At 43.3% G+C, this 13,092-nt stretch overlaps 1 protein-coding gene across 1 annotated transcript in view; it reads right to left on the bottom strand.

The window, feature by feature from the left end:
* The window catches only part of imp3 (IMP U3 small nucleolar ribonucleoprotein 3), a 264,715-nt gene that overhangs the window by 147,256 nt on the left and 104,367 nt on the right, over positions 1–13,092 (bottom strand). The window contains exon 3 of the mRNA XM_067990803.1: positions 5,551–5,625. Within this exon, the coding sequence (XP_067846904.1) occupies positions 5,551–5,625 (75 nt within the window). The remainder of the gene's footprint in view (positions 1–5,550; positions 5,626–13,092) is intronic.

The following is a 13,092-nucleotide window of genomic DNA, read 5'->3' as shown; positions in this document are numbered from 1 at the left end:
CGAGTCTTCAAGGGGTCAGGAGTATCCTGCCTCTGTCCTCCTCTTGTAACCAAGGTACCGATAAAGGCTGGTCCAGTTCACCTTCTGGTCGATAGTGCCCAAAAACATACTGCCCTCAGAAACAGCTCCAACTATGTTCTGGGGCTGCGACTGGCCTCCAAAAACCATGACTGTGTTTCAGGCACAATGCCAACAACTGGACACTCCCCTGGAGCCATATTGATGTCAATTTGCTACGGCTCTTTGGTACCATACTTGATCAAATGGTGCCTTGATGTTGAGGGCAGTTACTCTGATCCTTAGCTCTTGCATCCATGTCTAGATCAAAGCTGTTGTGACATTTGATGAGGAGCGATTCTCGCACAAATCGAATGAACCTCGGTGAACAGGTCAACCATCTGAATCTGTACCATGTGAGGTCACAATTGACAACTTCTTCCAATACTTTCAATGATTGGGAGAAGGCTGATAAGGCGGTAAAATAACCCCGTTAGATTCGGCCTGTCCACTGACAACGAGGCACCAGGAGGCTACATAAATGCAACCATGGATTAACAGTTGGCATACCAGGGGCTTGCCCACACACCTTAACTCAATACACACAAACTAGAGGTCACTGCATAGAGTTACACGGAGTCTACAGCACAGAAACAGGCCATTTGGCCTAATTGGTCTATACCAGCATTTATGCTCCACGCGAGCCTCCTCACACCCCTCTTGATCTAACCCCATCAGCATATCCTTCTATTTCTTTCTCCCTCATGTACTTATCCAGATTCCCCTTAAATTGCAAGGGGTTGGAGTACAACAGTAAGGATGTCTTCCTACAATTGAACAGGGCTTTGGTGAGACCTCACCTGGAGTACTGCATACTGTTCTGGTCTCCTTATCTAAGGAAGGATATACTTACCTTAGAGGCGGTGCAACGAAGGTTCACTAGATTGATTCCTGGGATGAGAGGATTGTCTTATAAAGAGAGATCGAAGAGTATACTCTCTGGAGTTTAGACGAATGAGAGGTGATCTCATTGAAACATAAGATTCTGATGAGGCTTGACAGGGTAGATACTGAGAGGTTGTTTCCCCTGGCTGGACAGTCTAGAACTAGGGGGCATAGTCTCAGGATAAGGAGTCGGCCATTTAAGACAGAGATGAAGAGGAATTTCTTCACTCGGAGGGTTGTGAATCTTTGGAATTCTCTACCCCAGAGGGCTGTGGATGCTCAGTTGTTGAGTATATTCACGACTGAGATAGATAGATTTTTGGACTCTGGGGGAATCAAGGGATATGAGGATTGGGCAGGAAAGTGGAGTTGAGGTCAAAGATCAGCCACGATCTGACTGAATAGCGGAGCAGGATAGAGGGGCCATATGGCCTACTCCTGCTCCTATTTTTTCTGTTCTTCTGTTCTTAAATGCACCTCAACTGCTCCTTCTTTACCCAACCACTCTTTGGATAAAGAAATTTCGCCTGAATTCCCTATTGAATTTATTAGTGACTATCTTGTATTTATGATCTCTAGTTTTGGTCTCTACCACGAGTGGAAACATCATCTTTACGTTTACCCTATCAAATCCTTTCATAATCTTAAAGTCATAATCATATCAGGTCAGCCGTTAGTCTTCTCTTTTCTAAAGAAAAGAACCCCAGTCTATTTTACCTTTCCTGATGAGTATCTCCTCTCAGTTCTGGTATTATTCTTGTGAAACTTTTTTGCACCTTCCCCAGTGCCTCTATATCCTTTTTATAATATGGAGACCAGAACTGGACAGTACTAGAATGTGCTCTAACCAAAGTTCTTTATCAGTTTAACATAACTTCCCTATTTTTCAATTATATCCCTCTAAAAATAAACACCAGTGCTTGGTTTGCTTTTTTTTATTATAAAATGGCCTTATTTGCTACTTTTAGTGAGATCCCTTTGCCCCTCCACATGTACCCTGTCAAGCCCTCTAAGAATTTTATACTTTTCAATGAGACCATCTCTCATTCTTCTGAACGCCAGAGAATATAGGCCCATTCTTCTCAATCTCTACTATTAGGACAACTCTCTCATGCCATCATGGGGATGGGCAATAAACGCCAACCTTGCCAGCGATGCCCACATCCCATGAACGAATAATAAAAAAATACCAGGAATCAATCTAGTGATCCTTTGTTGCACCGCATCTAAAACAAGTATGTCCTTCCTTAGGTAAGGAGACCAAAACTGTACACAGTCAGCCAGTTGTGGTCTCACCAAAGCCCTGGACAATTGTAGCAAGACTTCCTCACACTTGCACTCCAACCCCGTTGCAATAAAGGCCAACATACCATTTGCCTTCCTAATTACTTGCTGTACCTGAACATTAACTTTCTGTGTTTTGTGGACAAGGGCACCCAAATCTCTCTGAACACCAACAATTAATAAGTCTCTCACTATTTAAAAAAATATTCTGCTTTTCTATTCTTCCTACCAAAGTGAATAACCTCACATTATACTCCTTCTTGCCCACTCACTTAACCTGTCTATAGCCCTTTGCAGACTCCTTGTGTCCTCCTCACAGCTTACCTTCGCACCAAGCTTTGTATCATCAGCAAACTTGGATACATTACACTCGGTCCCTTCATCTAAGTCATTAATATAGATTGTAAATAGCTGAGGCCCAAGCACTGATCCTTGCGGCACCCACCAGTTACAGCCTGCAAACCTGAAAATGACCCGTTTATTCCTACCCTCTGTTTTCTGTGCGTTAACCAATCCTCTATCCATGCTAATATATTACCCCCAACCCCATGAGCCCTTAACTTGTGTAATCACCTTTTGTGTGGCACCTTCGCGAATGTCTTTTGAAAAACCCAAATATACTACATCCACTGATACCCCTTTATCTACCCGGCTAGTTACATCCTCAAAAAAACTCTAATAGATTTGTCAAACACGATTTCCCTTTCATAAAACCATGTTGACTCTGCCTAATCATATTATGATTTTCTAACCACCCCATTACGACATTGTTAATAACGGATTCCAGCATTTTCCCCAATGACTGATGTCAGGCTAACTGGCCTGCAGTTCCCTGTTTTCTCTCTCCCTCCCTTCTTGAATAGCGGTGTTACATTTGCTACCTTCCAATTCACTGGCACCAGTCTAGAATCTAGGGAATTTTGGAAGATCACAACCAATGCATCCATTATCTCTGCAGCCACCTCGTTTAGAACCCTAGGATGTAGGCCATCAGGTCCAGGGGATTTGCCGGCTTTTATTCCCCTTAATTTCTCCAGTACTTTTTCTTTACTAATATTAATTACTTTAAGTTCCTCACTCTCATTAGACCCTTGGTTCCCCACTATTTCTGGTATGCTTATTGTGTCTTCTACTGTGAAGACAGATACAAAATATCTGTTTAACGTCTCTGCCATTTCCTTATTCCCTATTATAATTTCTCCTGTCTCAGCCTCGAAGGGACCAACGTTAACTTTTGCTACTCTCTTCCTTTTTCCATACTTGTAGAAGCTCTTACAATCTGTTTTTATATTCCTTGCTGGTTTACTCAGATTCTATTTTCTCCCTCTATCAATTTTTTGGTCATCCTTTGCTGGTTTATAAAACTCTCCCCATTCTCAGGCTGACTACCTGACAACATTATGTGCCTCTTCTTTTAATCTAAAACTAACCTTAACTTTTCTAGTTAGCCACGGGTAGATCACTTTTCCCATGAAGTTTTTAATCTCTCAACAGAATGTATGTTCTTTGAGACTTATGAAATATTTCTTTAAATGTTTGCCATTGCTTATCTACTGTCATACCTTTTAGTCTAATTTCCCACAACTTAGCCAACTTGCTTCTCATACCTATGTATGGCTTTATTTAAATTTAAGACTCTAGTTTCTGACTTAAGTATGTCACTCTTCAACTCAATGTGAAATTCTATCATATTATGATCACTCTTCCCCAGAGGATTTCTTACGATGAGATTACTAATTAACCCTGTACCACTACACAAGATCTAAAATACCTGTTCCCTGATTACGTCATGGAACCATTGTTCTAGGAAACTGTCCCAAATGCATTCAATGAACTTGTCCTCCAAACTACCCATGCCAATTTGATTTGTCCAGTCTATAAGAAGATTCAAGTCCCCCATGATTATTGCATTACCTTTGTTACAAGCTCCTATTATTTCTTTATTAATACTCTGTCCAACAGTATAACTTTGGGGGGCCGAGAGACTACTCCCACCAGTGTTTTCTGCCCCTTGTTATTTCCTATCGCCATCCATACTGATACTACTGCCTGATCTTCCGAGCCAAGATCCTTTCTCACTACTGTCCTTGTGTCATCCTTTATTATTACCCCCCACTTTTCCATTTTGTCTGTCTTTTGGAAACGTCAAGTACCCTGGAATATTTAGTTCCCAACTTTGGTCACCTTGCAACCACGTTGCGGTGATGGTTATGAGATCAAACCCATTTATCTCTATCTGTGCCATTAATTCATTTATCTTGTTACGAATGCTTCATGCATTCAGATAATGCACATTTAATTTTAACTTCAACTATTTTTCCCTGATTTGACCTTATTCGCTGATGCACTATTATCGTTAAACTCTTTGTCTCATCCTGTCACACTCTGCTTATCTTTACCCGAATCGCTAAACTGCTCTAATGCCTTGACTTTTCTCTTTAGATTAATAAATTTCCCTTCACCTGAACCCTCCCCCACCCTTTTTTAGCTCTATGTACAGCCCTAGTTATTCGATTTGCCAGACACTGGTCCCAGCCCGGTTTAAGTAGAGCTCCCTCTTTCCCCACTACTGGTGCCAGTGCCCCACGAATTAAAACCCCCGTCTCCCAAGCACTCTTTGAGCCATGCATTTAACTCTCTGATCTGCTTGACCCGATGCCAATTTGCACGTGGCTCAAGTAGTAATCCAGAGATTACCATCTTTGATGCTCTGCTTATTAATTTAGACCCTAGTTCTTCAAACTCCCTCAGCAGAACGTCATTCTTAGGAGCCAACGACATAGGTAGAACTATGTGAACCACAACAATTGGATCCTCCTCCTCATGCTCCAAGTTCTTTTCTAGCCCATGAGGAGATATCCTTAACCCTGGCACCAACCAGGCAACACAACCTTTGGGACTCCTGGTCGCAGCTGCAGAGAACAGTATCTTTCCCCCTGACTATACTATCCCTTACCGCTACCACATTGGCCTTCCCTCTTTCCAGTGAGTAAGCACAAAGCCTCTGATCAATACCTCGCCAGGACAAAGTAATTTCAGCAACTTCATCGTGGTTGCAAGCCCATATCACATCAATCAGTGGCGGACACAACTTTTATATGATGCTGTTAATGAATAAAAGATCAACACACACCAGTACTGAATATGAATTGTGCAAATGAGCACAGTGAGCAAACGGTGGTGATGCCGATGGTCAAGAATTTTCCAAATAATGAATAGAGCAGTACTATATGACTGCTGGATGCAAGGCAGCACTGAAAGGCTTACCGTGCATAATTACTGTACCTTAGTCTCATTGTGCATGAGCTCGTGGTAAATTCATACCTGCAGAAAGATGATGCAGTAACTTTCTCACAGAGGTGTAGACCCTGCCTTGTGGGGACCAGGCCCGCTGAATATCTGAAAATGAAAACAAGATGAGAATTAAATTGAATGAATTCCAAGAAATGTGAACTATCCCCTCCCCACAATCCCCCGGTGGTATGAAATAGCTTCCCATAGTCTGATTGTATCAACTGCCCTCAAAGCATGACTGACACAAACCAATCGTACTGTAAATTATTGCTGAGCCTGAACATGTATCCTGAATCGCTATCTGACCAACACACCGATATCCATTGCACCCACAGGCATGCCAGTTTCCTACATTCCACATTTGCTGCGCATTTCAACACAACTGACAAAGTTGAGCAACAGTATTGTATCCACCAGGACCTGAATGGAGAATGCTTGTACACATTTCACTGTACAGAACTAACTGGTATAGATAATCCCACAATCTGGTCATGCACCATCTGGTCTCAAAAGTAATGTTTTTCAACATGCAAAACCAAAAGGCGCCACTCCACAGAACGTGTGATGTGAAAAAACTGCAGCATCTATGGGTGGTACATCGACCTTTCACCTCTGAGATCTAGGACCCATTCAAGCCCAGATCAATGCAGCAAAATTTTTTTGAGGGCCCTCCATGAAATGAGTTTGGGGGGCCCCAATCCCCACTGACAAGGAGACCAAGTGCCCACAGCACAAAGCTGCCTCTACTATTTAGCAATCTCACTCAAAATGCTCATTGTGACAAATGCAATGTCATACTGCTACAATAGGAAACACTCTGCCAAAAGTGGGGCTGAGGCATATTGCTGGGTGTTGCAAATGGGGAAGGTGTGGGAGAAAAGAGCAGAGGGAATTTTTTTTTTAATTAATTCTCAGGACGTTGGCGTTGCTGGTAAGGACGGCATTTATTGTCAGTCTCTAGTTGCACCGAGAAGGTGGTGGTGGTGGGCCTTCTCCTTGAACTGCTGCAGTCCGAGTGGCGATGGTGCTCCCTCAATGCTGTTAAGTCGGGAATTCCAGGATTTTGACCCAGCAACAATGAAGGAACAGCAACATATGTCCAAGCCAGGATGGTGTGTGACAGTTGCTCCTGTAGCAGTCAATATACTGTGCAGTATGGACTGTCACAGGTATGATAACGAAACTTGTATCCCCTTTTGTCTGGACTTCATGCAAACCTTGGTATCAAAGGTTAACATAATGCATTATATTTTTTATATACTGTGCCACCCAGTTCCTCAGCTGCATACTAATTTTGACGTCATGTCGAGCAGTTCTGACAAGTCACTCATTTAACAGCTGACTGCATATGAAATATGGTGCAACTTTTCACTTCAAAAATTTCTGGTGCCACAAAATTCCCCTTTTTCTTGTGCACCCAACAGACAACTTCTAAATCATTGACCACAGCCAACAGTGTCAGAAGATGAAGCACACTTTATATGTCTAAAAAATATTGACTTCATCTCTCTCACTCCTACACCAGCCCAAAAAGACAAAAGTAAAAGAGCTGATAAAGAAAGAACTTGTGTTTGTAGAGCACCTTTCACATTCCCAGGTATCCCAAAACACCTCACAACCAATCAAATTACTTGTGAAGTAGTCACTGTTTTGCAGACAAAGGCGGCAGCCAATTTTCACACAGCGAAATCCCACAAACAATAAATCAATGAACAGATGATCAGTTTTCAGTGCCATTGGTAGAGGGAGAAATCTTGTCTCGGGATGCAGGAAAATTCCCTGCTCCTCTGAATCGTGCAATGGGATTTTTTTTTACGCCCACCTGAGCAGGCAGACAGGGACTCCTTAACGTGTTATCTGAAAGGTAGGAAAAATGCATCAGAATGCGCTGGACATGATTATAATACACTAGGATTGTAACTCAAATCACTGCGTTTAAATGGACAACCTTGGGCTCTACATAAGAAACTACACATTTAACAGTGCCTTGATTTTAAAATTCTCATCCTTGCTTTCAAATCCCTCCATGGCCCCGCCCCTCCCTAGCTCTGTAACCTCCTCCAGCCCTACAACCCTCCGAGATCTCTGCACTTCTCCAATTCTGGCCTCCTGTGCATCCCAGATTGTCTTCACGCCTCCACTGGTGGCCGTGCCTTCAGCTGTCTAGGCCCTAAGCTCTCAAATTCCCTCCCTAAACCTCTCCGCCTCGCTCCTCTTTTAAGACGCTCCTTAAAACCCACCTTTTTGCACCTGTCCTAATATATGCGTATGTGGTCCAGTGTCAAATTTTGTTCGATAAAACTCCTGTGAAGTGCCTTGGGATGTTTTACTATGTTAAAGGTGCTATATAAAATACAAGTTGTTGTTTTACCACAGATTATCAGAGAGTTTTCCACTGACATGAGACACACCCACTATCCTCTTTTTCTTTCAATATAAAACTTCCCTATTTATTATGCTTATCATCTTTAAGTTGCCCTCCCCTCCACGACACCTTTCCTGGCTAAAAAAGTATGCTGGCGGCTGACTTCCACCACTCTGCCAAGAGATCTCCTTAACCAGCTTGGATCTCAGTGAAGTAAACATTGAGTGCGCCAGCTATGAAACACCGAACAGTGCAATTATTTTTTTTTGTTCCAAACCGAAGCTGCCTCTGGAGAAAGCATTTTGATGTATATAAAGCTTTATAGTGAAACACTGGTGGTTACAGGCTTGTCACTGGTGCTGAAACTGCTGGGATCAATTTGAGGTAATAAATTAGTTACATTAAAGAAGCACATAGCACAACACTGAAGCATGCTGCTTCATGTGTATATTTTTTTTTCTATGGCGTATTGGTACCAACACACTAAGTGCAGAGTCAGTAACCACATACTGTGAAGCTATAAAGAAATTTTAAAAATTGCTGGAAGTGTTTTGCTGGAGTGTAACACAAATAGCTTGGACAAAGATGTAAAGTCTTAGAAATGTTGCTTTCATTGCAGGTGCAACTTTGATGTTAATATATTTTGACATTAAAACATTTGGTAACCAAAACTTATTTTAATGCAATACTGAAGCATCTACGTGCAAAAATACTCCAGAATCCCAAAACAAGCTGCGCCTCAATTCAAGTCAACACGAGCTTCAATTGTTTGATCTTAACCTCCACTCTGAATATAAATTATTGAGTAGATGAATTAAGTTTCTCAGTCTTGTGCAAGTTATGTGGTTTATGCAGTAATTGACGGTTTCCATTTGTCATTTAAGAGTTTCAGTTTACCATGACAAAACTTGTTTGTCTGTCACCTTCGCCTCAAGGCACACGAAACAATGGCGCTAACTAGATTTTCAGGTGCATACGAAATAAGGCCACAGACCTTCCCGAAGCTATGAGACTTATCTGATGGAAATGTAGGACACCATAATGTACAACGAGCAAATAAGCACAGCAGAACACAATGCACAAGTTATAAGTAAAACCTCCTTTAAACTAAAAACTGGTATGTGCGTACTCAAAGTGAAGAGTTTTTATCCTCTGACAGCACCAACCACTCCTAGATTAAGTAAAACAACACACAACAACACACCGAACTATAACCTGCCCTCAGATTTCAGTTCATCTCTTCCTGGTCTCCCTAAATTAGAAATCTGAATCAGGTACTATTTTTAAACTCGTCCACAATTTAACTGCTTGTTTTAAAAAGTGAATTTGAATGCCTATCAGGGTAAAGCATTCATTTGCTCAGTTACTGTTCCCATTATTCAATTTCCTTGGAGTACGTTTGTTCGATTTCTAAAAAATTAGATGAACATATAAAGTGAGGAATACCCCTTTATACTCACACCGTCGCTAAAAGTAGTTATCAAATAAAAATATAGCAGTGTTTCTCAACTATTTCTTAGCCTTGCTGCCATATTGCCTTGTACCGATCAATTTAAGGCTCCCAACTTAGAGATTTTTTTTCTTCTTTCATAGTTTACCCGTAAACTTTCAAATTTATGGATAAATTATGTCACACGAGTTTTGGAGTAAAATGTGCCTCCATGACAATTTTCAAGTTGTCAATTTAACGTCTGAGAGAAGGAGAGGGGAAGAGGGGCTGCACGCTTCAAGAAGGGAAAAGAGGTCAGTTCCATACTTTATCTGATCAGAAAACAGATGTTGCAGCAAGGTGAGCTAAATTAGGCAACCGAGCGTGATTGTTACCAGAATAAGAGACATGTCAGTCATTAAATAGATGGAAAATGAAGTTGTGTAATGAAAAGCATGAGTCATGAACAGGTTTGAGTCCTGTTGTATCTAATATTGTTCCTTGTGGCGTGCTTCTTTAAAACAAATGTAAACAATTTTACACCAAGTTATAGTCCAACAATTTTATTTGAAATTCACAAGCTTTCGGAGGCTTCCTCCTTCCTCAGGTGAATGTTGTGGAAATCACCTGAGGAAGGAGGAAGCCTCCGAAAGCTTGTGAATTTCAAATAAAATTGTTGGACTATAACTTGGTGTTGTAAAATTGTTTACAATTGTCAACCCCAGTCCATCACCGGCATCTCCACATCATTAAAACAAATGTAAGGAGTCGCACAACACCAGGTTATAGTCCAACAGCTTTATTTGAAATCACAAGCTTTCGGAGCTTTGCTCCTTCGTCAGGTGACGAAGGAACAAAGCTCCGAAAGCTTGTGATTTCAAATAAAGCTGCTGAACGATAACCTGGTGTTGTGCGACTCCTTACATTTGTCCACCCCAGTCCATCACCAGCAGCTCCACATCATCTTTAAAACAATTGTAAACAATTTTACAACACCAAGTTATAGTCCAACAATTTTATTTGAAATTCACAAGCTTTCAGAGGCTTCCTCCTTCCTCAGGTGAATGTTGTGGAAATGAAATCCTCGAACCCTTCGCATTTATAAATCACAGAACAATACCTGGTGATTACAGATAGTCTTTCCAACTGCCCGTTGCCAAGGCAATCACAGTGTGCAGACAGAGAGGTGTTATCTGCAAGGCCACCGAATATACAAACAACCAAAAAAAAAAGAGAGAGAGAGAGGCAGAAACATAGAAACATCCAGAAGGAAGAGAAAGACAGCAAATGACCCGTTACATTAAAAACAGATAACATTTGTTCGCTGGTGGGGTTACGTGTAGCGTGACATGAACCCAAGATCCCGGTTGAGGCCGTCCTCATGGGTGCGGAACTTGGCTATCAATTTCTGCTCGACGATTTTGCGTTGTCGTGTGTCTCGAAGGCCGCCTTGGAGGACGCTTACCCGAAGGTCGGTGGCTGAATGTCCTTGACTGCTGAAGTGTTCCCCGACTGGGAGGGAACCCTCCTGTCTGGCGATTGTTGCGCGGTGTCCGTTCATCCGTTGTCGCAGCGTCTGCATGGTCTCGCCAATGTACCATGCTCTGGGGCATCCTTTCCTGCAACGTATGAGGGAAACAACGTTGGCCGAGTCACAGGAGTATGAACCATGCACCTGGTGGGTGGTGTCCTCTCGTGTGTTGGGGGTATCTGTGTCAATGATCTGGCATGTCTTGCAGAGGTTACCGTGGTAGGGTTGTGTGGTGTCGTGGACGCTGTTCTCCTGAAAGCTGGGTCATTTGCTGCGAACGATGGTCTGTTTGAGGTTGGGTGGCTGTTTAAAGGCGAGTAGTGGAGGTGTGGGGATGGCCATAGCGAGGTGTTCGTCGTCATTGATGACATGTTGAAGGCTGCGGAGAACATGGTGTAGTTTCTCCGCTCCGGGGAAGTGCTGGACGACGAAGGGTACTCTGTTGGTTGCGTCCCGTGTTAGTCTTCTGAGGCGGTCTATGCGATTTTTCGCTGTGGCCCGTCGGAACTGTCGATCGATGAGTCGAGCGTCATATCCCGTTCTTACGAGGGCGTCTTTCAGCGTCTGTAGGTGTCCATCGTGTTCCTCCTCGTCTGAGCAGACCCTGTGTATTCACAGGGCCTGTCCATAGGGGATGGCCTCTTTGACATGGTTAGGGTGGAAGCTGGAAAAGTGGAGCATCGTGAGCATCAGCTTCCACCCTAACCACGTCAAAGAGGCCATCCCCTATGGACAGGCCCTGCGAATACACAGGGTCTGCTCAGACGAGGAGGAACACGATGGACACCTACAGACGCTGAAAGACGCCCTAGTAAGAACGGGATATGACGCTCGACTCATCGATCGACAGTTCCGACGGGCCACAGCGAAAAATCGCATAGACCGCCTCAGAAGACTAACACGGGACGCAACCAACAGAGTACCCTTCGTCGTCCAGTACTTCCCCGGAGCGGAGAAACTACACCATGTTCTCCGCAGCCTTCAACATGTCATCAATGACGACGAACACCTCGCTATGGCCATCCCCACACCTCCACTACTCGCCTTTAAACAGCCACCCAACCTCAAACAGACCATCGTTCGCAGCAAATGACCCAGCTTTCAGGAGAACAGCGTCCACGACACCACACAACCCTACCACGGTAACCTCTGCAAGACATGCCAGATCATCGACACAGATACCACCATCACACAAGAGGACACCACCCACCAGGTGCATGGTTCATACTCCTGTGACTCGGCCAACGTTGTTTCCCTCATACGTTGCAGGAAAGGATGCCCCAGAGCATGGTACATTGGCGAGACCATGCAGACGCTGCGACAACGGATGAACGGACACCGCGCAACAATCGCCAGACAGGAGGGTTCCCTCCCAGTCGGGGAACACTTCAGCAGTCAAGGACATTCAGCCACCGACCTTCGGGTAAGCGTCCTCCAAGGCGGCCTTCGAGACACACGACAACGCAAAATCGTCGAGCAGAAATTGATAGCCAAGTTCCGCACCCATGAGGACGGCCTCAACCGGGATCTTGGGTTCATGTCACGCTACACGTAACCCCACCAGTGAACAAATGTTATCTGTTTTTAATGTAACGGGTCATTTGCTGTCTTTCTCTTCCTTCCGGATGTTTCTATGTTTCTGCCTCTCTCTCTCTTTTTTTTTGGTTGTTTGTATATTCGATGGCCTTGCAGTTAACACTTCTCTGTCTGCACACTGTGATTGCCTTGGCAACGGGCAGTTGGAAAGACTATCTGTAATCACCAGGTATTGTTCTGTGATTTATAAATGCGAAGGGTTCGAGGATTTCATTTCCACAACATTCACCTGAGGAAGGAAGAAGCCTCCGAAAGCTTGTGAATTTCAAATAAAATTGTTGGACTATAACTTGGTGTTGTAAAATTGTTTACAATTGTCAACCCCAGTCCATCACTGGCATCTCCACATCTTTAAAACAAGACAGTGGAATCCTGTTTTTTTTTTAAAAACAAACAGAGAAATCTAGGTGGACGGTCAAGGCCAATAGCACAGGACACCAGCAGGACCGAAAAGAATAGGAAAGATGTGGGGGTAAACCAAGTAGTAATAGTTAGGAGACTTCAAGCTTGGGTATAAAAAAACCTGCTTGTGAGAGAGGAAGAGCAAAGGGAAGGAAAAGATGAATGAAGTTGATTCATTTCCCTGCTTGAAGCCTGAGGATGAAGAAAGAAAAGCACATAGGCCAGCTGCATAAAGCTCAAAAAAGGAAT

Source organism: Heptranchias perlo, chromosome 9, assembly GCF_035084215.1.
Source record: "Heptranchias perlo isolate sHepPer1 chromosome 9, sHepPer1.hap1, whole genome shotgun sequence".
In the NCBI taxonomy this organism is placed as follows: Eukaryota; Metazoa; Chordata; class Chondrichthyes; order Hexanchiformes; family Hexanchidae; genus Heptranchias; species Heptranchias perlo.
This window is presented reverse-complemented; position numbering and strand designations above follow the sequence as displayed.